This window comes from Leptinotarsa decemlineata, unplaced genomic scaffold, assembly GCF_025532065.1.
Source record: "Leptinotarsa decemlineata unplaced genomic scaffold, Ldec_3_MD MMD2_tig00001019_RagTag_RagTag, whole genome shotgun sequence".
In the NCBI taxonomy this organism is placed as follows: domain Eukaryota; kingdom Metazoa; phylum Arthropoda; class Insecta; order Coleoptera; family Chrysomelidae; genus Leptinotarsa; species Leptinotarsa decemlineata.
In genome coordinates this window covers 2,990,849-3,016,672 of record NW_027412557.1, presented here as the reverse complement: position 1 = coordinate 3,016,672, position 25,824 = coordinate 2,990,849, and the positions used below count along the sequence as shown (strand labels likewise).

Here is a 25,824-nt window from a genome sequence, read left to right as displayed (position 1 = left end):
AGATTCATAAGGCTGATATATTCTAAAAACCTCAGATATCCTTCTGACAAACTTTATTCGGAATCACAGATACTAGACCTGAGGCAGTTATACTTCTTCATCACAAGTATTAAATATTATACTTCAAAACACTTCAACCCAGTCTTTGCTCATAACTATAACACAGGAAATGAAAACTATTACAAACTTCCTTCTATGACTAAAACAACAACACAAAGATCGTTTTTTTACCTTGCACCAAAATGCTATAATCTCATTCCGGAAAAGATTAAATCTCTGAAGAGCACTAATATGTTCAAAAAACGACTGAAATGCTAATGATAAGTGAATTGTTAGATGAATAATACTCACAGTCGGTCTGAGTTTAGCCAAATCATGCCTTCTACTTTTTGTATCAAAATCATCATAATCGACTCCCGGTTAATTATATATTATATTGTTCATTGTCATATGTGTGTGTATATTTGTGGATATATATATATATATATATATATATATATATATATATATATATATATATATATATACATATATATATATATATATATATATATATATATATATATATATATATATATACATATATATATATATATATATATATATATATATATATATATATATATATATATATATATTTTGTCAACTTATTTATTCATTTTATTCATTTGTTCATCTATATATTGTGGATTTATTTATGTATTGTGTATTTATTCATGTTTTTACGATATTCGTATATTTATCTATGTATTGTATATTTATTCATGTTATTACTTTTTACTAGGCGATATCACGCACAAGGAACATTTTTTCGAAAATGTTTCTTTTGTTTGTTGTTGTTTGTTCACCTTGCTATTTTATAATATTTTTGTTGTGATCATTATGGTGAATATTATTATTATTATTATATTATTTCTTCAAACTGAAACTCACTTTCCAAATGTAACTGATATATCAATCGCAAACGTGTTATGATTCCGATATATTTTGAAGTAATAATATTCAATATTGAACGAATAGTCATGAAGAAAATTATTTGAATTGTATTCTGAAAGCTTTGGAACCGTTTCTGAGGAGTGATCAATGCACACCGAATGAATTTCTCAATACCTGTTGATGATCTTGACCTTCCCTAATATTTATAACATTCCCTAACATTCATATTATGCTGAAGTTGTAACTTTGCCCCCGGTCACAGTACTACGACAAAATGCTTGATGTGCATTCATGCAACTGTATTTGGAGATAGTTTTATATTCCTATATATATTATAATCGTATCAATTTTGATGACTATGAACTTGGAATAACGAAAGATGGAATTGTGAATAATGTGTGTTTTTGTCTCAGAATATCGAAGTTGAGGTTAAAATATCTTTCAATTTATGTATTCACCTGAATGGATTTGAATTATTTTATGACGATTTTTCATATTCGTCTGTATCGTTACTTTGCTATGTTTATATGTCCAAGAACTCAGAACTCCGAACAAATGAAACTCAGGTTATCTACACATAATAGACTCGTCCGGTGTCTATATCAAAGGGTGCTATTTTGAATGGGAATTTCGAAAAAACTACAATACGAAATGAATTTCCAAATATCATAATTAAAATCAAATGTCTAATATACATCATCTGTAATAATGTTCTGAATAAAATTCAAGATAGAAAATACCACGTTTTGTTAAAACGACTCAACGAATCAGAATTTAAAATGACAGACAAACTTATTTTCTTCATTTCTGAAATGTCCTGCTTTTGTCAACCTTGTATCTCTCAATGTGATGTTTATTCATCACTATAAACTCTCGTATATAATTCTTCGTTATTCCATATTCTTGACAACTTTCTCTGTATAGGATGAGTTTTCAGTTTCAAAAAAAAAAAAGATGTGTGTGATATGCATTTTATTTATTTTGGTAGTATATTATAAAGCCATTTATATAAGATATCAACGTGATTGAGACTGCAGCTGAACGCAGTATGGCGTTTGTTCCTTTGAATTTTTTATACTAAAATAAGTGATGACATTTCTCAAAATCAAAAAAAGATCCTTTGTTTCGTCACTTGAAGAACTGCGTATCTCCGGATGCAGATCCAGCATTGGCAGTGATCAATGTCACCTTGGGTATGAATATAAAAATTAGTGATGACATCTTCTGAAATAAAACAAAGAAAACCAAAGAGTCTTTGTTAGATGCCTATTCAGCGTTGATATTGATCCATGTCACCTTGGATATGAATAGCGCAACAAACACATGAATTCTGCTTTTTTTTGAAGTGCTACATGTGATGATGCGACTATTATTAGTGAAGATACAACTTTGTGCCCTCTTGGCATTGTCTTTTTTTTTCTCTGTCGATGGATTCTGCATTCGTTTCCCTTTCATTAGATATGTTGAACGTTGAGATCCAACTATCATTAACGGAGATATGGCTCAGTGTCCTTCTGTCATACTGCGCCATCATTGTTTTTTCTCTGTCGATGAATTTTGCATTTTCTCTTCTTTTATTTGACGTGCTGTACGTGACGATTCGACAATTATTAACGAAGATGTGGCTTAGTGTCCTTTTGGCATCTTCTTTTTCTCTCTGTCAATACATGCTGCATTTTCTTTTCCTTCCATTTGATGTGCTGCACGTTGATGCTCAGCTATCATTAATGAAGATAAGGGTTAGTGCCCTTCTGACATGTTGCACCATATTTGTTTTTTCTTCGTCGATAAATTCTGCAATTCTTATTTTTTCCTTTCACATGCTGTACGTGACGATCCGAAGTTTTTTCAATGATTTCCGTTGCAGTTCTTCCTGTGCTGTTTCACATTAGGCGCTTGATATTTTATTTTTCATAGTCTACAAATGAAATCATTTGAAGTGAGTATCCACATTGACCTGTTGCTGCTAGTATAATGAAAATAGTTTATGAGGTCCTTTTGGCTTCGTAAAATAATTATCTATGTTTTTTGACATCTAAACGAATCCATTGATGACAAAATCGTCGGAATCGAACGACCGGAAGTGAAAATCAGTAGTTGTCGTTTTTTGATGGATTCGAAACCTTCTCACCCTAAGGAATCCAAATATATCCTATGTTTCAGTATACAATGATTTTTTCACTTTCTTTGTCAATAAATTCTGTATTTTGAATCGAGCTTCTGCAATTGGAATAAACTTACAGTTGTTCATAACCCAACATTTTTTAATTCCAAGTTTGTTCAATGATTTTTGTTCAATTTGCAATTCTTACAATGTTATTTCACATTCGGCGTTGGATATTATATTCGTCACGCCATCTTTGTTTTTTCTCTGTCGGTATACTCTGTATTCGTTTCCCTTCCATTTGATGTGCTGCACGTTGAGATTCAACTATCACTAACGAAGATATGGCTTAGTGCCTTTCTGATATGTTGCGTCATCTTTGCTTTTTTTTGTCGATGAATTCTGCATTTCTTATCCTTCCATTTGAAGTGCTGTACGCGACGATCCGATCATTATTAGTGAATATAAAATTTAGTGCCCTTCTGACAGTTGCGCTATTATTTTTTGTAATCACTTATTCATTTCCGCAAATCCTCACACACGCCACCTCCTTCCACGCTGATTACGTCACTTTCAGGGTTTCAATGTTTTATCACTATTATTATTATTATTCGACCCTCATTCTCCAGTTCAATGTCATCTAGCACAATCAATCAAGCGATATTTGATTTTTCCATTCTGATTGGCTGACCGACACTACTCTGTAACAGAAGTTAGGTTGGGTGTTCCACAAGGTTTCGTTCAAGAGTCTGAAAATTCGCAAAATGAATCTTCATATGACAAAGCATGGACTTCAGTCATTTCCTGATGATGCTTACTTGGTTAGCGAAACGCATTAAGTGATAAATGACTGTCATATTGAGATACGAAGAAATAACGACAATATTGATGAAAATATAACGAATAAACGCACGGAAAACGGTCGAAAACGCACGCAAACGATCGAAAACGCACGCAAACGGTCGAAAATGCTCGCAAACGATCGAAAACGCACGCAAACGATCGAAAACGCACGCAAAACGGTGGCACGCAAAACGGTCGAAACGTTTGTAAAACGGTCGTTTTCCCCATTTTCGAATGTTAACTCCACAATACGTAACTACTCGACACCTTTGGTGCCATCTCCTTCTTCTTTTGGTGATGCTAACTTGGTTAACAAAGATACGAGGCTTAGTGTCCTTCTGACATGTTGGAACGCTAGACTTCTGTTAAACCAACATGTTTTTTTTTTCTTAAATGATATTTTTTTTGAAACGCCCTGTATACACATTAATATCATATTTTAAATCGACATTTTCTTTCCTCAAATGATATATTTTGACGCACCCTGTACACTTCGACGCCATATTTGTTTTCAATGATGTATTTTGAGATACTCTGTACATATTGAGGGATCGCACTTTGAAAGGATACAGCCTCATCAATCTGTAATATTTTTTCTTAATGATTTTTTTTGACGCACCCTGTACACTTCGACGTCATGTTTCTTTCTCTCAATGATGTATTTTGAGACACCCCGTATACAATGAGGGATCGCAGGTTGAGTTGTCATATTGTTTCTTAAATCTGATTCATTATTATAAAATATATCATTTACGCGCTTCCAATTTTCATCCAGTCTTTCACGCTTAATTTTGAAACCGGCAACACCTGCTTGCGCCAGCAACCGGTAAAACCTCGATACCATCTCCATCTCTCTTTTCCTCGATTACGTCACACGCATCTCTCGCTTTTACACACACATACACATCTTTACATGAAATATTAATTAATTCCCAAATCTAAGTATATTTTCTTATCTTCAACATGATAATGACGATTAAAGTCTACGGAAATGAAAAAAAATGCTGTCAAGTATAATGAATGAGTCAATTTCGGTCACGATAAAACTATCGCTTTGAATACCCAACATTCGCAGTTTCTTTCAATACCTTACGTTGGTGTAGAGGCTAAGGACAATGTCTACCACGCGGACGTCGTGGGTTCGATTCTCATATCTATAAACTTTTTTAATTGGAATCATGTGACTGGAATGAGACAAGGGGGCCGAGGGGTGAGGCGGAGTCCCAAAGGGGGCCGATCGGGGATGCGGAGTCCTAAGGGGGCCGAGTTCCACGCTTGAATCGCTACGATACTCATTCCATCCTGCGTCGATGACGTCACACGTTTATCTCTCCCACTCACTAAAGTTTCTCTCTGAAATACTTACCAGCGACGCACGACCTTGAAGTGGGCTCGTACATACATTGTTCATCTACTTAAAACTGGTCTTTATTTATATATTACAAGGTATATATACTTTCACTATAACTTTCGGAGAAACATCAATGATTTTGGGTAGAAATCCTAACTTTGATATTGCCAATTAATTAATGTCTAGGACTTCAATACGAATCATATTTTGATAATTCCTCCCAAAATTTTTGTGGTCAATTATTCCGATCCTCGTTGAATTTATGGGCTGTTCTAATAGTTTGATGAACATGACAAGAAGTAGGCTCATATCACATCTGGGTGTGCTAGTATTGACAAACAATCCCACAACCAAAAAGCAACCCAAGGTACCTAAACTATCTTGAATTCCTTGTATTGGCCAAGAGGCCATAAGTACAATAATTTTATGAGGACTTGGATACCTACACTGTATTAGTTTTCTTGTTCTGGCCAAGAGAGCATAGTTCAAAAGATTTCAACTACTCACCGGAAAATTTTTCATCGTTTTATAATTTTATCAGGACTTAAACATTTTTTCACTTTTTTCCTCAGGAACAGAGTCGGTTGCACATACGGCCGAATTAAAGTATTTTTTTGAAGGAGTAGCAGGACATGCAGGTGATCCTACCGACTACCCCGAATCCGATCAATTGACAATGAAAAGATTATTAGTTTTGTGGACCAACTTCATCAAATACCAGTGAGTATGTGAAGAAATTGATGAATAAGATATCCAAGCAGAAATATTTGAAGTAAAATACGTAGGACGTATATATTTGTTTTATTTTAAATAATTAATTGATTATGTACTCGTATCTTAGAAATCTCGAGCAATGATTGAAATTTTCTTGATCGCTTTCTTCTCACAAAATATTTGAATTTGAAATTATTTTACAAATTTTAATTCGGCTTAACCAAACAAAATTGCCATTCGTGGTTAACTCATGAATATTCGGAAAAATTCCACTATTATCATTATTGATTGGCAATAATGATGAAATCAACTTCATGCATAATGAATTATCAATAATAATGTCAAAACTATTCCAAAAATCCATGTCCTGATCAATAATATGATGAAAACAATCCCTAGAAAGTAAAGATATCTGAACTTTGACAAATGGCAAAGCCTTTCTGTGAAAAATTAGAAAAGAGGGAAGTAATAAACCAATCCATCTGCTACCATTAAGGAAACGCTTTTTGGCAACTCTTAAAATTCGGCATTTCAAAGAGTTTGAAGTTTTATTTGTAATTCCAATTTTCACAACTTCGTTGGGGCCTTTTAACAGGTTGAAATCAGAATTTTTCAAAACTGTTTACAATATGGGTTTGAAGAAGACATATTACAATGAATGCAATGGTGGACCTTAGAAATCGAATTTATAAATTATTGCTTTGCTACTCGTCTTATCTGAAGTTATAGAAAAACTGGTAAAAAACGAGTAATATCCTTCCTCAAGAAAAACAATAGAATACATTCAACCTAGGTTTGCGTTCAGTCTTCAGAAGGAACACAAAACGATATATTTTCATTCCTGGAAAACCTGTACACCAATCTTAATGAAAGAGATCTGCGGCGGTCATGTTTTGTGACCTAACCAAGGCCTTCGGTTGTGTAGACCACATACTACTTTTTTGCAAGCTAGAAGTTTACGGATTTAGAAGATCTGCATTACTTTGGTTTGAAACATACCTTTCTCATCGGCGACAGAATGTTCTATTAGATGGAATTTCATCAGAGGAACGTTTTATTGGCAGTGGTGTCCCACAAGGTTCCGTTTTGAGACCGGTGTTGTTTCTCATTTATGTCAATGACTTAGTCCATGTTGACATAAGTGGAAAATTCACGTGTTCCGCTGACGACACCACTATCCTCTGGCATAGCAATATCGCCTCAAATTTACTTGATCAAATCATCGTCGACATAAGAAGGGTGAAAGAGTAGTGAGATTTTGATCTTTCATCATTCAAAATCGACAAATCAAGTGTGGCCACGTTCAGATGTAACATAGAGAAAGTACATTTGGAGAAATTTGCAGAATTTCGTTTCGATACGGTATTCTCTCCACAAAAAAATCCATCAGATATTTATGCAGGGATTCATGCCACCCATTATTTGTGAAGAGAAAAATTTTGACCTTAGTATGTCATTTTATTTTGTAAACAGTGTGTCTTATCCACACAAAATATTAAAAATCAATTTAATAACACCTCAACTTATAGTACACGTCAGTCTCATTTCATAACCATTCCAACACCTACTCTAGTCCCTTCACAAAACTCTATTATTTTCAATAGCAAGTTATTTAATCATCTTCCTTTCAATTCATGGCGAATACATAATGAATAGAAATTCAGAAAGAAAGTGAAAGAATTCCTTTTCGGGAGGACGAATGGAGGATGTGTGAACGAATTCTACCAAGGCTCTATCGAGTAATTGGCATGTAGCTTTGTGTAAACAATGTTCATCACGTAGCAGTATATATTTACATTTACTCATTTTTTCTATATTCATGTACTTATATCTATTTGTATCTGTTCAGCTGGGCTTGATACTGTTCTGTCCATATACGCTGCTCTTGTCTCTAAGCATTATTTCATAGCTTATATTTGTTAATTTAATATCCCATATACACGTTTTACTTAACTAGACTTTACAGATCTTGGGTAATAAAGCATATTTTGATTTGATTTGATGGTGAAAAATCAATCGTCATCGTTTATTATGAACAGTTGTTAATATGGTACTGCTTCGAATGTGGTACCCCCTCATAATCACAGGTACCAATATTTCAGCCGATATCATACCCACAGTAAGGCCTCAGTAAAGGAAAGCTCAAGACAAAAAATTCTCGTGTCGAAAACATCTCGCCAACTTAAATTTCACACAAGAACTTCTCCAATTTTGGCGTTTCATGTATTTCTCTCATTGGATGCGTTATTGACTTGTTTCTCGTATTGAGATTTCATTGTGCGAGATGTTCCAGTCCTGTGATGTATTTGTCTTGAGATGTTTTTACTGAAATGATTTCGGCTTGAATGCATTGGTATTGAGGCACATCACAAACTTCATTGAGAAGCTACCTATCTGATAGGTCACAAAGTTGAAAAAAATCTGTTAAAATCTGTTTGTTCGTTAACCAGCTATCGCCCCTAGGTATGTCAACCTGCAGAAACTTGTACTAGTTGAAGCCACATCTTTCAACTTGCGATTTCTAGCAGGAGTAGTACGATATACAGTGACAGTCGATCTTCCGGCCGTGGGGATCGAACCACGCTGACCCTACCGATCACCGGCCTATAAAGTGTCAGAAAACAAATTGTACTCAATTCCTGGAGAGAAATTGAATATGGCGTTTATCAAGGAAGGTTATCGGAGTCATTCTCTCTGCTAAATTAATAGACTTTCCCGATGACACATCATTATGTTACGGTAGCCCCAACCGGTCAGATTTGAAAAGTATGTTCACGATTGATTTTTCTCAAATTTTCAAGTAATTCAGCAGCAGATTCTTGACTTACTACTTCGAGAAAACATTATTTTTGCCTTTTGACTGCTTGTCTTCCAACATTTAATACTCTAGATATAATTATATAGAAACCACCTACCACCATGAAATCTGAATAAAAAGTTGACTACTAAGGAATCTATATCGATAACTACTTCCGACGGAATCACCATAGAGATTATGTTATTAAAAAAATAGATCCTTCCAGGTAGATTCGAATTTTACTCAATAATATTTGAGCTGAAATACTTCAAAACGTCATATTTCGCATTACTTCAAAAACAAATCAGTTATGAAATATCATTCTGGGGGTAGATCTAGTAATAATTATTATTTATTTGAATGAATTAGATATTCAAATAAGGACAAAACTGAATAAGGAATTTCGAGATTGAGGATTCGTCAAATCACGGATAAAAAATGTCATCCACACACCTGAATTGAAGAAAAAGATTGTGGAAAATTTCATTCTTTGTACCTTCGAAAACATTTTGAGTCTTTCGGTTAGTTGTATCACTCTACTCTTATATCCTTTGAACCCATCTACATATCTATTTGAAAAATCACAATGGCTCTGTCTGAGAGCCAAGAAATATAAGAAATCGCTGCAAGCAATTTCCATAATAGGAAGGGGGAAACAAAATGATGTAATAGCTAACTTGTTTTCACTTATCTCCTCGCCCACAGCCACCCCAAACTCTCTAGTCTTAAATGGCAAGGCAACCCTCTACTTGTGATACCTTATCTTAAGAAATGCTCTTCAATGTTACCCTACAAAGCTACATTCGATGTAGTAGTTTTTGGTTTCATGAATAAAACAATATTTGTTGAATTAAAATTTCATTTCCTATTATTGATTCAGTTCAAAATGACTTCCATTCTTTTCAAGACAATAATATAGTCTATTTTCAGAATCTTGACGTACATTGGCAAATGTTTCTCTGGACATAGCCAGGCATTCTTGGATCATTCTTTCCTTCAGTTGCTCTATTGGATCAGGTTGCGTCTTAAAAACAACAGATTTTAGGTGACCCCAGAAAAAGAAATCAAGAGGATGTAGGTCCTGGGAGGCCATCTAATAGGGCCTCTCCTATTGGCTTAATTATTATCTAATCATTGTCTAACTGGAACTACATAATGGGGAGGTGCCTCATCCTTTTGAAAATGCAATAAATTTCCTCCTAAAGATAAATTGCTGTGTATGTCTTTCTGATTCTCTAATTCATGAATCATCATTCCTTACAGATTCGCGGGATAATCCGGCTGCTGTAGCTGCCTGACAAGTCGATAAATTATGATTCATTGTAAACTGTCCCAGAACTTCAATTTGTTTTGCTTCGTCCAGTAATTTTGATTATTCACATTTCTCTCTTGTTAAATACTTTAGTTGTTCTTAACAAACACTGATCTTCGCCACCATAAATAAAAATTATTTCTACACGTTCAGCTGTGTTGTACACCATTGTTGCAGATGAAAATTATTTTTCTCGTGTACAACGTATTGAAAAAAAAATTAAATGTATCAATAATTAGGGTGTCGTTTCCCGTCTTGAAGTAGAAAATGCAATACAAAAATACCTCTCGGAAACGAATATTTCAAACACCCTTTTTTGTAACTTTTACTCATCAACTAAGTAAAATTTTTTCAGGTGCAAATCAACAAAAATAGTATAGGCATATTGAGAGTCTTGATATTGATGCTACGATGGTAATAATAATCTTTTTAAACATTTCATAAATTAATAATAAAAAATTTAATTTGAATTTGAATAAATAGTGTTCTATCTAATAAACCAAGATTCAGTACATCGAATGTAGCTTGGTAGGGTACCATTGAAGAGCATTTCTCAAGAGCTTCCAGACAAGGTATCACAAGTAGGGAGTTGCCATTTAAGAATATAAAGTTGTGGTGGTTAGGGGCGGGTGGGGGGATAAGTGAAAACGTGTTAGCTATTACATATTACAAGTTTAGACTTTTGACATCTGTCAAAAGTCTAAACTTGTGCTAGCTAAGGATTAACGAGGTCTTGCCTTCCAAAGTTAGATTCCTAACACAGTTTGGACGATAGGCAGTGAGAATCGATAATTCAGTTTCTGAGTTCGAACCATCGGTTCACACAATGGTCGATTGAATTGGTGGAGAGAACCAAAATGAAGAATCGAAATTAACATCTTTCGGTATAAAATTATGGAGTACGAGACATATATATTTCATTAGTTTCTTCCACCTTGAGGGTGAAGAAGTAGAAGCTTTTTCTACTTTCAGACGTGCCTTCATGGCCCTGCTGGTAGGGGCGATGGAGATCGTCCCCCGCGACGTTATCGAGTTGCGCTCCTCCTGACAAGGTTGATACACACATGGTGTTGATATCCAGGTCTCTCAAAGATGGTTCACGCTGTGACTATCAAGTTTAACTGGCTACTGCCGGACTTGATCGGCTCGACTTCTGATATAGTTGGCAAACGCTCCAATGTAACGTATCGATCGCTATCGGTCACAATACAAAGCACCTTGTTCTGCATTTTCTCAAGCCTCGATATAATGGGGTATCCTTGTGGTTGCATAACACAGGACAAGTGTACAACATAGCCAGACTGATAACTTGTTTGTATATCAGTAATTTGTTTGGAATTTCGTGCAATGAGAGGGTTGTTGCGTTTCACTGCCGCTCCTGCTCTCTGAATTGCCAAACGTCAGTGCTCCCGGAAATTCAACCGCTTGTCCAGATTAACTCCCAGTTATTTTGCATTTCTCTTCTGGAGAAAACCTTTCACGCATACCCAACCGACTACCGTCCCGTTAGGCGCGTCCTTCAAGCGCAGAAATGTTATCTATGGTGGTTCAAAACGGTGTCTGGTATAGGATCACGAATGCATTTTTTTTGTATTTTTTACTTTATACAAATCCCTCTCTGAATTCAAAATGAACTCTTACATAACACAGTCTGGCCACGTCTCATATCAGTATAGTGGTCAATAATGAATAAATTATGTAATATTATTATAGTCCCTTTACAATGAAAAATCTGTGATAATAGTTATAGAATTTTCACAATGAATTTTATGTTCGCGAACATAATCGGTAATTGTAGGCATTTAAAAGACACTGTAGAATAGTTTGATGTAGCAGTTCATACATAATAAAGTTATCGTGTAACCAAACACGAAAATTCATTGCAAAAATTATATATTTATTATCATATATAGTATTATGAATTCCCATAAAGTAATGGGTCAATGTGTTCATAAAATATTCTCTTTTCTACATTTCAGGAACCCAACACCAAATTTAAATCCAACCTTAGAAAACATAGTTTGGCCACGTGTCCGAGGAGATAATATACAGTATTTGAATATCAATCACACTTTGGAAATACTATCGAATCCAAAATCCTATGATGATGTGAAAAGAGTTCTCAATAATTACATGAATCCTCCACTGGTGGTGTTTTGACATCTTGACGGTAATCAGTAAATGTTGATTGATTGTCTCAAATATATTTATAATACATGCCTTCAATAAAGTCTACGTTATTTCAGAATGATTCAATTCGTTCTATAATGTGTACCAATGATCATATTCTGTGAAATGCTGAAAAATTTGAAAGAACGGTTGTGACGAATGACAAAATATCTTTTATGGCAAATAGTGAAAGAGTTAAATATAGCAACTTTTGATGCTTTATAAAGCTAAAATCAGACCGTCTATGAAGTATTGTCCTCATGTAAGGAGCTTCGCCTCTAAGCATACCCTGAACCTGCTGGATTCCATCCAGAAAGAGCCATTCATCTGATAGAAGACGCGACATCACTTGCAACCTTGATAGTTTGGAACATCGAAGAAAGGTTGGGAATTTGCCGCTCTTCTATAGATACTTTAACGGAGGTTTGAGGTTCAAATCAATACACCTCGAACTCCACTGTTTAAGAACTCTTTCATTTGGAGAACTGCGTTTATGTGGAATAAACTTCCTCCAGCGATTCAAATCCAATGTGAATCGCTACTTTAGCAAATGCACCGCTCTTAGAGTGCCTTAAGGAGTTTTTTGTCCTTAAAAAAATAATAAATGAATGAATACATCAAAACGTGTTTGAAGACTGGAGAGACACATACGTACAGAGTGGGCCAAATTGGACCCTTCCAAAGGGAAACTTCTGTTTTCAAAATAGATAGATGAAAACTGATGGCTGTGTCTGTGGGTCAAATTTTATGACAAACTCAGTGGTGAACCACATATCGAAATGCATCATCGTTCTGAGAAAATATGCATTTTCGTAAAGTTGCTGTTTTTTCCTGTTAAAAATTTCTCGTTTTTATGAAAACATTTTCGAAGCTCTTTTCACGTAGAATTCAATGGTGTGAAAAAACTTGATTTTTAAAATGAGATATCAGTAGTTATCGATAAAAACTTTTTTTTTATTTAGACATGAATATTCCTCCTTTTTCAATAAAGCTCAAAATTACCTTTCCAAAAATGTAGCACTCTTTATGTTTTGCTAGATTCATCTTTGAAGTATAGATCTTTTAGTTCTTTTATATAGACTTTGAAACGCACACATCGATCAAGTATGCTTTGGATGATGCGGCGATAAAACAGAATGTAAATATTTGCTGGTAGCAATCGAATTTTGATTTAAGCAGTAAATACTCTCTCTAATCAATGGTTTAGGTTCAATTGTTAAACACATTTGCAGTGACGTATGAAAATTAAAAATGGTATGATAGGTTGTTTTTAGGCTGGATACCTCTCGTGATACAAAGCAGCAAGCAATTTGTTTCACGAGAGGTATCCAGAGAGAAAACAAACTTTTAGAGACATTTTCGCAAGATTGCGACACAACTGATGGTGGTAAATTTGAAAGAAAAGGTAAAAATTATATGAGTCAAATAGGGATGAGGAGGTGGAAGAAATAGTCGTTTTAGGTGCAAAGAAAACTTGGATTCAGTGTGTCGGCTGATGTTTTTGAGGGTGTAATTATCGTTCCGTTTATTTATTTTGACATACTTGTAGACTGCCTATAAATGAAATAATCTAAAGGGAAAATTCTTTCAGGCCAGTCTCAACTACCTACACTGTAGGTTAATGAACTGACATCTATCAGAAAACAATCACTCCCCTGGCTAATACTATGAAGGGCATTGGATTATATCCGACAGGTGGATTATATCCGACTTCACTGCATATGCTGTTGGCGATACAACTGTCACAGTAGATTTTCAATTATTGGAACACACTTGAAGACCGGTTGATTGGGCCATTGTTTCCAATCCATTTTCTTGGAAATATTGTATCTGAATGTTCCCTTACTATTGCCGCATTATGGGGAGGAGCGCCGTCCTGTTGAAAATATTGAATTTCATGGCGGATATTCAGTGGCAATTCATCTAAGTAGCCATCGAATTAATTGAATAGAAAATGAAGATACATTTCACTATTCAAACATTTATTCCACACCTTTTTTGGAAATTGGTTTCCCTATGTAAATTGTATTATTCCACTTATAATGGATATTTCTGTTAAACCAACCATTGTTGGTGAATTTCGATTCGTCCGTTCATATTATTTTTTACAAATATTTCCAACTTTCCTGTTTCTACGTTTCGACCACTTCGCAAATCGTTGTCTCCTTCCGTTATCTCTTTCATTTCTTTATATTTGGTTTTTTTCAAAATAGTTCTGGTGGATTTTACAGAAATTCGCATTTGGTGGTCAATTTCTCATAAAGAACAATCTTGATTAGCGTAATTTTTGTAACTGGCCAATCCTAAATTAAAAAAAGATGTTTTCGCTGTGTACATTTTTATGAGGTAATATTTGCTTATCCATAACGTTTATTTGATTCCTCATACTTTCGATACATTTTCTAGTTATTTTTTCAAATGTCACCATAGTCCCTCAAATTTCTTTCTGATTGTCTAAACATTTGGATGTTCAGAATACGACGATTCGGGTATAGCTCAACATACATATTACTTGGCAAAAGAGGATTTCTATTTGATTTTGCATAACTAAATAGTATCAGTTTTTTCATCATTTGAATATATTTTTGATATGTTCATAAACGCCTGACAGTTCTCAACAGATATCAACAACGCATTCATTTTTCCTGCCATAGAAAGCAAGCAAAGCCTACGCGTTTAGGATGGTAAATGAATTGAGATGTTGTTTGATGATACCAAACTGTAAAACAATCGAATTTTTACCAAAAACTGATATTGAGATATCTCAGAAAGTTAATGTGTAGTGTGGTATCCTGAACGAAAATATTATCGGGCCATTTTTTTTTCGATCAAAATTTAAACGAACGACTATTCGTTAATTTTCTCGAAAATGCATTTTCCGATGTGTTGGAAGAATTACCTTAGGATGTGAGACACAGAATGATTTTTCAGTTAGATGGTTCACCAGTTCACAATAGTGGCATAACAGGGGTTTGGTTGAATAAGAATCTACCTATGAAATGGATAGGACCCAATAGCCCTCTCGTAGTATGGCCACCACAATCCCCAGATATAACTCCACTGAATTTTTATTTATGGGGAAACTTGAAAAATGAAGTTTATAAGGATTGGCGAACAAATAAGGATGATCTCCGTGCAAGAATTATACAAGCGTGTAGAGAAATCACACCTAGAGAACTGAGAAGAGTTGGAGGAAATAATAGAAGGCACATAGAAAAATGTGTTCGATTGGAGGGAAATTTCTTAGAAGACACGAAAATATAAAATTGTCAACAGTCAAATCATTTGAAATTGTTTGTTTTGTTTTTTAATTGAAAAAGTGATTTTGAAAGTAATACTTCGGAAGAATTTTGAACTACATAACATTTTTCGCCACAAAATATCTTTGTTATTTTTAAATGATGTGAAAATGAGAATATGAACCAACATTAACCATCCTAAAACCTCACTGATTACATGTTTCCGTTCCTCTTACAAAATTACCATTTTCTCTCATATTGAGAAGGAATAACTTTCCTGACAACAAAATAAAAAATAAATTATTTATGTGAAAACAAAAGTCGATTTACTCTTGAACAATTTCGTTCATGTTTTGATGTCAAAAACAAAAAAAATTATTACGGAAGATACGGGGGTGCTTCCATTAGAAGTGAAACAAATTCGGATTTTTCAGGACTGAAATTTTTTCAGGAAAAAAATGTAATCGTAGTAAGTTGGTAGTCCTGATCACGAATCTGAAGGAATTTTGAGGCTATTTCGCCCCCTAATATGTTTTACCGTAAAAATGGGGTGTTCCATCGCGAGTGGCGGACAGTGTATATCACTTTGGCCAACCCCATTCAGGTGGTACGTGCATTTTGAGCATTTCCATCATTCCTGAGAGTTGCATCATTCCACCTCGAATATTACGGAAGATACGGGGGTGTTTCCATAAGAAGTGAGACTAATTCGTATTTTTCAGGACTGAAATTTTTTCAGGAAAAAAGTGTAATTTCACTGAGTTGGTAGTCCTGATCACGAATCTGAAGGAATTTTGAGCCTATTTTGCCCCTGTAACGGAACGGTAATAGGAACAGTAGGGACTGTATACCGTTATGATACTTAACAAAATGTTAAATTAAATCCCTCAAAGACGACTTACCTTGAGTGGATTGCGGCTGTCTCATCAGAGTCCTGAGATTGGTACCAGTTCTTGTGGTCGAAGCTAGTCCGTGTATCAAGAAGCACGATATTATGCGGTGTGATAAACATAAATGTTATCAACTAAAGACGAATAATTCACAGTTGAACTGGGCAGTCGAGAATTGCGGACAATCAACCACATAGAAAAACAATACAACAACACTGTTCGTCCCTTTTCATCGCTCCAACACACCACAGAGGGCGCAATCATAATGAAGTCGTTTTGAGGGTACAGGGTGAGGCAAAATTAAGAAAATAAAAATGAATATGTTAGCCGTTCCGCAACATTTACTGGCCCGCAAAATGCAGAAGGCATTTTCTAATATATAACTGAATAAAATTAATAATAAATATTCAAAACATCAAATAAAACAAAAATGCTGAAAAGAAAAGTGAAAAGTCGTGTACTATTCAAGTGGAAGTGGACACAACTTGACCAGGGGGCGCTTCAAGGTACCATGCGTTGTTTTAATTGTTGCTACCCTCGCGACTTGATCATCACCAAAATGCAATTTGGAGATACGACCGAGCGACCACTTACATGGGGGAAGGTTATCAGTTTTGATAAGTACAAGAGTACCGATGCGAGGGGAAGTACCGCCATTAAACCACCTACCTCTTTGCTGCAAAGTGTGCAAATATTCTTTATGCCACCTATGCCAGAAATCCCGATGTAGGCGTTGTAATAGTTGCCATCTCGTTAAACGATTTAGGGGTACATCAGAATAATCAGGCAGCGGTAGACTGGAGACAGGTTTCATAGTTAAAAAATGGCCGGGAGTGAGAGTGTTGAGATCATCAACATCGGCGCTCATGGGCGTTAAGGGTCGCGAATTCAAGATGGATTCAATTAATGTTAACACGGTATAAAATTCTTCGTAGGTGAGGATTTGTTGGCCGATAACACGAGCCAAATGTGATTTAACGCTCTTTACTCCGGCTTCGCATAACCCATTGAAATGAGGTGCACTTGCCGGAGTAGGATGAAAAACAATATTCTCGTGAGAAGCTGAAGATTCGAGCAAACGGAGTAATTGACCCTGGGCACCTAAGAAATTGGTGCCACAGTCGCTATAAATATGGGATACACGTCCACGACGTGCAATAAACCTTTGCAAAGCTGCTAAAAAACTGTCAGTAGAGAGATCGCTGGCAAGTTCAAGATGAACCGCCTTGGTAGCGAAACAAACAAAAATGCATAAATATGCTTTTATTGTTTTCACACCACGATGGCGACTGAGAGTTATCGAAAAGGGTCCCCCATAATCGACACCTGAGTGAGAAAATGGTTTAACTTGAGAAACTCGAGAAATAGGCAAATTCCCCATGAGGGGTTGAAAAGTCTTAGGATTTTGTTTCCAGCATGGAATACATTGAGAGAGAACTGAATTGATAGCTCTTTCTGGAGATAAAATCCAAAATTGTTGCGACAGAAGGAAATGAGTCGTGCGAAAACCTGCATGAAAAAACTTCTCATGAAAATATTTGATCAAAAGTATAGTCAAACGACTTGAACGTGGAAGCAACATAGGATATTTGGCAGAATGGGAGAGGGAGGCATGTTTCAGACGACCTCCAACACGTAAAATTCCCTCAGAATCCAAAAAAACTTGAAGTTTTCTCAAAGGTTTTGAAAAACGTTTACTTTCGATTTCTACAGAAAAATGGATACTTTGGACATGTCGAACAAGTCTAACAAGAGCGTTGTGGCGCTCGCATGGCACAATTGAGCCTAAGAATTTTTGAGAAGGTTTTTTCGAATTGTTGATGAAACGTAGCAAGTAAACTAGAACATTTTGTAGCGATCTGAAACAAGAATGCGTTTCTAATAAAATATCAATGACATGGTCATTACTAGAGGTTAAAAATACTGGAATTGATTTTTCCTCCTCCACCGGGGGTGCAGGGGGCAGAGAAGGCGAATTAGGCCATTCATCTTGTTTTTTAAGGAAAGGCGGACCGGTGAACCACATAGAATGTGATATCATCTGACGGGGTAACAAACCTCTGGAAGCAGCATCCGCCGGATTATTGGTGGTATCTAAGTAATACCAATGTTCAGGAGCGACTTTCTCCCTGATGAATGTCACACGATTTGATACAAATGTCTTCCAACGGTGTGGATGACCCTTAATCCAATATAACACTATTTGGGAGTCGGACCAACAGTAAACACGTTTCAGATTTAATTGGGGTGTAATAAGATAAATGATTGATGAAATCAGCTTCGTTAATAAAACGGCTGCACATAACTCCAAACGCGGAATAGTAATTTTCTTAGTTGGTGCAACTTTGGACTTTCCACATACGAAGCTAACATGATTCAGTCCATTGGCATCAAAAGAACGCAGATAAATAACACAAGCATATCCTTTCTCAGATGCATCGCTAAATCCGTGAATTTCATAAGCGATTGCTTGGGAGTTTGTGAACATCCGCGGAATTTTGAGACTGGATAAAACGGGTAGATCAGTTTGATACTGATTCCAGATACGAATAATTTCATTATTGGGAATATCATCCCAACCAATACCGGACAACCATAGTTGTTGAATGAGATGTTTGCAAAAAAATGTAACTGGAGAAATGAATCCTAAGGGATCATATATGCGAGCTAATTCGGATAAAATTGTTCGTTTAGTACAAGGACGATTTGGAATTGCAGAGACAATAAAAGAAAAACAATCAGCAGAAGGATTCCAACGCAATCCCAAAATTTTCAGACAAGAATCGATATCTTCAGAAAACGTGTGCGGTTCGTTGGACAAATAAGAGGGAGGCAAATCAGAGAGCAAAGAAAGGTCATTGCTAGACCACTTTCGAAGTTCGAAGCCTCCTCTTCGTAATAAGGTAATAATTTCAGTTTTGAGTTGGTGAGCCTTTTCAAATGTAGGAATAGACATCACGAAGTCGTCAATATAGCAGGTGGAACTGAGTGCGAGTGAAGCGAGCGGAAAAGTACCACCTTCATCTTTAACTAATTGTTCAAGTGTTCTGAGCGCAAGAAAGGGCGAGCAGTTCATACCGTAAGTTACAGTACGAAGACGATAATCTTGTAGCGGTAATTTGGGATCAAATCTCCAAATGATTCTTTGAAAATCTCGATGAGAAGGATTAACAAGAATCATTCTATACATTTTTGTCACATCCATACACAATACGTAAGGATGAATGCGGAAATAGACGATAATATTGAAAAGATTTTGTTGCAATTTTCGACCAGTGTATAAATTATCATTGAGCGATATTTGATTCGAAGACTTTGCTGAGGCATTGAATACCACTCGCAATTTTGTAGTCGTGCTATCGGGTTTCAAAACACAATGGTGTGGAATGTAATAACATGTGGATGGAATGTCCATACTAGAGATCAGCTCCATATGATTAAGGTCTAAATATTCTTTCATAAACGCAGAATATTGCTGGTATAACTCCGATTTTTTGATTAAGCGGCGTTCTAATGATAAAAACCTAGTGACAGCAAGGTCACGAATACCTTGGTATTGGACCGTTTCATTCTTCAAGGGCAATGCAACTATATATCGACCGGTTTCATCTCGAGTTACGTTGTCGACAAAACTTTTTTCGCAAGCAATATCATCAGAGATATTGTGTGGGGTATCAGGAACAGACTCTACTTCCCAAAACGATTTGAGAATTTTTTCTACATTGTTAGGCGCATAAGCCTCACAAAAAAAAGAAGAAGTTATGGCAGGCGGGTGGTTATTGGTCTTTCCTATTAAAATATAACCTAAAACTGTATTCAGAGCATATGGTTCATCACACTTCCCAGATATTTTTCCATTCAATATGATCTGAGAGAAGACGTCTGCCCCGAGAAGAATATCAATATTCCCTGGACAATAAAATTTAGGATCAGCAAGTTGCAAATTCAAAATATGATTCCATGATTTGTATTCAATGCGGAAATTGGGAAAATTGTCACATATTTTATCAAGAATAATAGCATCGGTGTGGAATATCGGTTCATTTTTAAATGAGGGCTTGAACGAAAGAGAAACTTGTCCTTCAGAAGTCGAGGATTTCATCGAACCCAACGCTTTGACTTCAATAGAAAAGGCTTTTTTTGGCAATCCCAATTGCATTACAACTCGTTTCGTGATAAACGAACTCATACTTCCACTATCAATTAAACAGCGAAAGGTTTGATAGTTTCCTGAATTGTTGGAAATATCAATAAGAGCGGTTGCCAATAAAACATTATGAGATTTGGCAGTAACATTCGAAGCAGCGAGAATACTAGTAGCGGTAAGATGAGGAGAATTATCTTGATTGGCATTCATAATTTCCACAGAAGTAGTTGTGGATGAAGTAGCACCACTTCCCCCCACAGCAGGATTTTTATCGAAATGTAGAAGAGTATGATGACTACGCGAAGAACATTTTTTACAACAAGCAGTCGATCGGCATTTATTCAAATCATGTGATCTACTCAAACAATTGAAGCATAGATGTTTGTTTTTACAAAAGTTATAACGCTCAGAAGGTAGTTTATTCGCGAAAGCTGGGCATGTATAAAGTGAATGACTCTCCTGACAGAATAAACAATTTGATGCAGGAGATTTATTCGCAAATAAAGACGTTATTCGAGCAGGAGAATTGTATGTTCTAGTATTGGATATGCCAATAGCTTTTTTCGATTGAGTACGAGAAATTTTCAAAGTATCAAGAGTAACACAGCGGTCATTCAAAAATTCAACTAAAACTGAAAATGTTGGAACTTCGGATGAACAATGTTTCATTTCAAACATGGTGACTGTATTATCGTCTAAACGTTTCAAAAGCATCATAACCAACATAAAATCCCATTCATCTGTGGGAAAATTCATAGATTTGAGAGAAGCTATATTTTCTTCGAATGTATCTAATAATTTTCGGATTGAAGAAGAACAATCACCATTCACTCTTGAAGTTCCATCAATCTCATACCAAAGATCTTGGGCGCACAATCTCCGATTCGAATAACGTTTATTCAATGCATTGTATGCAATTTCATAATTTTCATCTGTTACTTTCAATGTCCTTACAATTCCTGAGGCCGGACCTTGCAAAGCAGAAATCAAATAATCGAATTTGTCCACATTCGATAAGGTATCATTATTGTGAATAACTGAGTTGAAATGATCGATAAAGGATGGAAAATTCTTATATTCACCGTAAAATTTTTTAAGTTCTATTTTTGGAAGCTTAACTTTAGAATAATTCGTACTCGTTTGAAGAAATGAAACAGGTGCCTGTGTGGTATTAACCACGTCATCAATGAATTCCATATAAACAGCCTTTACAGCGTAAAACTCTGCAAGAAACGCTTCTTTTACCGCGTCCTCTGGAGCGGCATCTTCATCTGGAAGTGTAAGCAATGTACTGATAATACAATTATGCTGTTTTGTGAACTCGTCTTTTATCGAGTCCAACTCTTCGCATCTAACTTTAAATAAAGTTCGAATAGACTTATCAGTTTTAACCCTATCTGCAAGGGCTCTCAATACTGTAATTTCATTTATAGCAGAATTACGATAAATTTTGTATTTTTTAACCTTATCCATTTTGATATGGGAGCAAATAAACAAAGTGAATTCGAAAGGAATACCCAGAAAGTAACAGGTGATAAAAAACGCGAGCAAAAACGACAGCGGGAATTGAGGAATTCCAAAAAATATAAAAGCAGTTCAGCGATCGACGGAGCAATGGTATGTTGAGCGCAAGATAATTAGTTGGTCATGCGCTGTAGATACACTTCCACTTTTCAACGAAAGTACTGTTTGGCTAGAATATGAAAATAGAGAAGAAAATTCAATTTTATGTTTATTAGAAATTATAATTTCGCTACGGAATTCACAAAATTATGCAGATTTGAGAGAGTCACTTTGAAATTAGCAATTTTCAGAATGAAATTCAAAAATGAGCGGTTCAAAAAAAAATTTTTTATTCTTTTGAATGATATAAAAAAATTCTTATAGAAAACTCTGACTTAACAGGAATGATTCTAATCGCGGCTCGAAGGACCATGTAACGGAACGGTAATAGGAACAGTAGGGACTGTATACCGTTATGATACTTAACAAAATGTTAAATTAAATCCCTCAAAGACGACTTACCTTGAGTGGATTGCGGCTGTCTCATCAGAGTCCTGAGATTGGTACCAGTTCTTGTGGTCGAAGCTAGTCCGTGTATCAAGAAGCACGATATTATGCGGTGTGATAAACATAAATGTTATCAACTAAAGACGAATAATTCACAGTTGAACTGGGCAGTCGAGAATTGCGGACAATCAACCACATAGAAAAACAATACAACAACACTGTTCGTCCCTTTTCATCGCTCCAACACACCACAGAGGGCGCAATCATAATGAAGTCGTTTTGAGGGTACAGGGTGAGGCAAAATTAAGAAAATAAAAATGAATATGTTAGCCGTTCCGCAACAGCCCCCTAATATGATTTACCGTAAAAATGGGGTGTTCCATCGCGAGTGGCGGACAGTGTATATCACTTTGGCCAACCCCATTCAGGTGGTAGGTGCATTTTGAACATTTCTATCAGTCCAGTGAGTTATATATATATATATATATATATATATATATATATATATATATATATATATATATATATATATATATATATATATTACAATGTAGGTTTTCACGGATGGTAGAATATGATGTGTTGTTCTTCCGGGTGTTCATCCGTTGGGTAGTCGACGTTTCGCCATCATCTCAGATGGCATTATCAAGACGAGTTACTGCTTCGCTTCGAGAGGTGTAACACCGTGTCCGCGGTTTGCCTCCATATTTCTTGACTGTTCTGTCCACGAATTTCCCCCTTTTGATGTATATCATACACACTCGACAATAATCTATATCTATGTATTTATATCCTGGACGCGGAAGTCACGCAGGTAGCTATAGCTGCCTACTTGGTGATGTTGGATGATGCCTGGGAATGCTGGGTCTTCTAATTGAAACCACAAATGTGCGGTTAGCTCCTGTTGGTGACACCGTGCATATGTGATGTTTTTTCATTTTTGGTAACCAGTTGTTGTACATCTTTGCAATTGGCTGCACCGCGCTGATGAGGCCAATAGCCAGAAACACGTGTCCGCGGTTTGCCTCCATATTTCTTGAGTGTTCTGTCCACGAATTTCCCCCTTTTGATGTATATCATACACACTCGACAATAATCTATATCTATGTATTTATATCCTGGACCCGGAAGTCACGCAGGTAGCTATAGCTGCCTACTTGGTGATGTTAGATGATGCCTGGGAATGCTGGGTCTTCTAATTGAAACCACAAATATGCGGTTAGCTCCTGTTGGTGACACCGTGCATATGTGATGTTTTTTCATTTTTGGTAACCAGTTGTTGTACATCTTTGCAATTGGCTGCACCGCGCTGATGAGGCCAATAGCCAGAAACACGTGTCCGCGGTTTGCCTCCATATTTCTTGAGTGTTCTGTCCACGAATTTCCCCCTTTTGATGTATATCATACACACTCGACAATAATCAATATCTATGTATATATATATATATATATATATATATATATATATATATATTTATAAAAAAAAATAAATAGATGAGTACTCCTTGATCATTCCCATATTGATTTCAATTTAAGGGCCACCAGTATACAGCTGTTTCGGCCTATTGGGCATCGTTAGTACCGGGCAGGCGGTCCTCGATTGAAGACAAAATGAAAAAAAACCAAGAAAGTACTTGATAAAAATAGCTGCGTAAACGCAAGCGAAACATAAGTGGAACCACCTATTGGTGTGACACCCAAGTCAACTTGCCAAGTTTTTATGTCAGTGTTGGTGTTTTGACCAATCAACCGACAACTGCGGTAGCAGAAATTTGGGAAGCTAACCTGAAATGCCATCGGAAAACGAATCCACATGTTTCTAGAAATGATATGAAATCTAGAAACGTTAATGCAGTCAAGCTGCATCAAACCACCAACACTGACATAAAAACTTGGCAAGTTGACTTGGATGTCTCACCAATAGGTGGTTCCACTTATGTTTCGCTTGCGTTCACGCAGCTATTTTTATCAAGTACTTTCTTGGTTTTTTCTCATTTTGTCTTCAATCGCCTGCCCGGACGATGCCCAATGTCAAGCATAGAAGGATTGGGAGGAATAATGTATTTAACAGCTTATGATTACTTCAATCTCTTTTTTTAGTTGCCTATTTTTGCACCTTGTCGTTGTTGCCTACATTGTTGTCCATGGGCCTCTCTCTCCCTCATCATGATAGCCAGCATCGAATATTGGCAGGTTTACAACTTAGTTCTGGTCGTATAGTTAAATCCCTAGTAGTTAATACCCAGACATCTCCCCCTTTTAAGTCTTTTTCAACCATACTATGGACTTGCTTCCACCTACCGCAACTGTTACACCGATATACTTATAACTAATGTTGTTGTGTTTACATATAATGTTTGCATCGTTTTTTTTTTTTTAATATATATTGCTGTGATCATAAAATATAACTAAAATCTAATAATATACGTTTTCTACGTACATGTCATTAACCTATGTTATTATTCTAGGTAACATAATCTTTGAGATGTTGTGGTCTTTTGACAACTCTTCCTGATCGTGTCGAAAGGACATAGTTACTTGTATCTGGACCTCTACTCTCCTGGCCTTTGTTGTACTAATGTATCGCGTATTCTCTCAATCTCATTGTTCGTCTGTTGCTGTTGTTTACTGACTCTGTTAACTTCTGGGTAATTACTTTTTGCTTTTTGTTTTGTTAATTCTTGCTCCTTTATTGTCTGTTCAAGTAATGTGTTGAACAAATCTTCTCTGGTTTTAACACTAGTTGTTGAATATGGTCTTAGGAATCTTCTATTCCGATTCAATATCGTGCCTGATTCATCAATTTTTATAAAATATGCTCTTGGGTGAATTTCGTCAATTCCCACCACTGTTCCTGATTTCCATTCATCTTTACCCAGGTCAACCATCACTTTATTGTTAATTTTTAATGTTGGTAAGTCTCTTGCTTCTTTGTTGTAATGATTGATTTCTTTTTCTTTCTGTATTAACCTATGTTGTTTCAGGTTTTCTAGGTTTGTTACTTGTGGTTTCAATCGGTCTCTTTTCATTGGGATTTGCCCTTGGATTTTTCTGCTATACAGCAACTGTGCCGGAGAAGGTGTCTTCTCATCAATTGGTGTGTTTCTGTACTCAAGTAATGCCATAAATACATCCTTTCCGTCGAATAATGTTTTCTTCATTAATTTTTTTAATGTCTGTACATGACGTTCTATAAATCCATTAGATTGAGCATACGTTGGTGTTGAAGTCTTATGACAGATTCCCCATTTTTTCATAAAATTTTCAAACTGTTGGCTTGAGTATTGAGGTCCATTATCAGAATAAAGTACC

General features: G+C 35.8%; 2 protein-coding genes across 5 annotated transcripts in view; one reads left to right on the top strand and one right to left on the bottom strand.

Annotated features, from left to right (window-relative positions):
• The window catches only part of LOC111512424 (juvenile hormone esterase), a 90,793-nt gene extending 78,488 nt beyond the window's left edge, over positions 1–12,305 (top strand). For all 4 annotated transcript variants that reach the window (XM_074175330.1, XM_074175332.1, XM_074175331.1 and 1 more), the window contains 2 exons: positions 5,807–5,954; positions 12,037–12,305. In XM_074175330.1, the coding sequence (XP_074031431.1) occupies positions 5,807–5,954; positions 12,037–12,217 (329 nt within the window). In that variant the 3' untranslated portion in view covers positions 12,218–12,305. The remainder of the gene's footprint in view (positions 1–5,806; positions 5,955–12,036) is intronic.
• Positions 12,306–16,815: 4,510 nt separating this feature from the next.
• LOC141482348 (uncharacterized) lies at positions 16,816–21,975 on the bottom strand. The gene is made up of 2 exons (XM_074175448.1): positions 19,905–21,975; positions 16,816–19,508 (listed from the first exon to the last, which is right to left on the bottom strand). The coding sequence occupies exons 1-2, from the start codon at positions 21,973–21,975 to the stop codon at positions 16,816–16,818; spliced, it is 4,764 nt and encodes a 1,587-aa protein (XP_074031549.1).
• Between the last annotated feature and the right edge of the window lie 3,849 nt (positions 21,976–25,824).

Coding starts and splice junctions, on each gene's coding strand:
- LOC141482348 (XM_074175448.1), bottom strand. CDS start 21,975: ATGGATAAGGTTAAAAAATACAAAATTTATCGTAATTCTGCTATAAAT. Junction 19,509..19,904: donor TGAAACGGTCCAATACCAAG/GTATTCGTGACC, acceptor CTTCTCATCGAG/ATTTTCAAAGAATCATTTGG.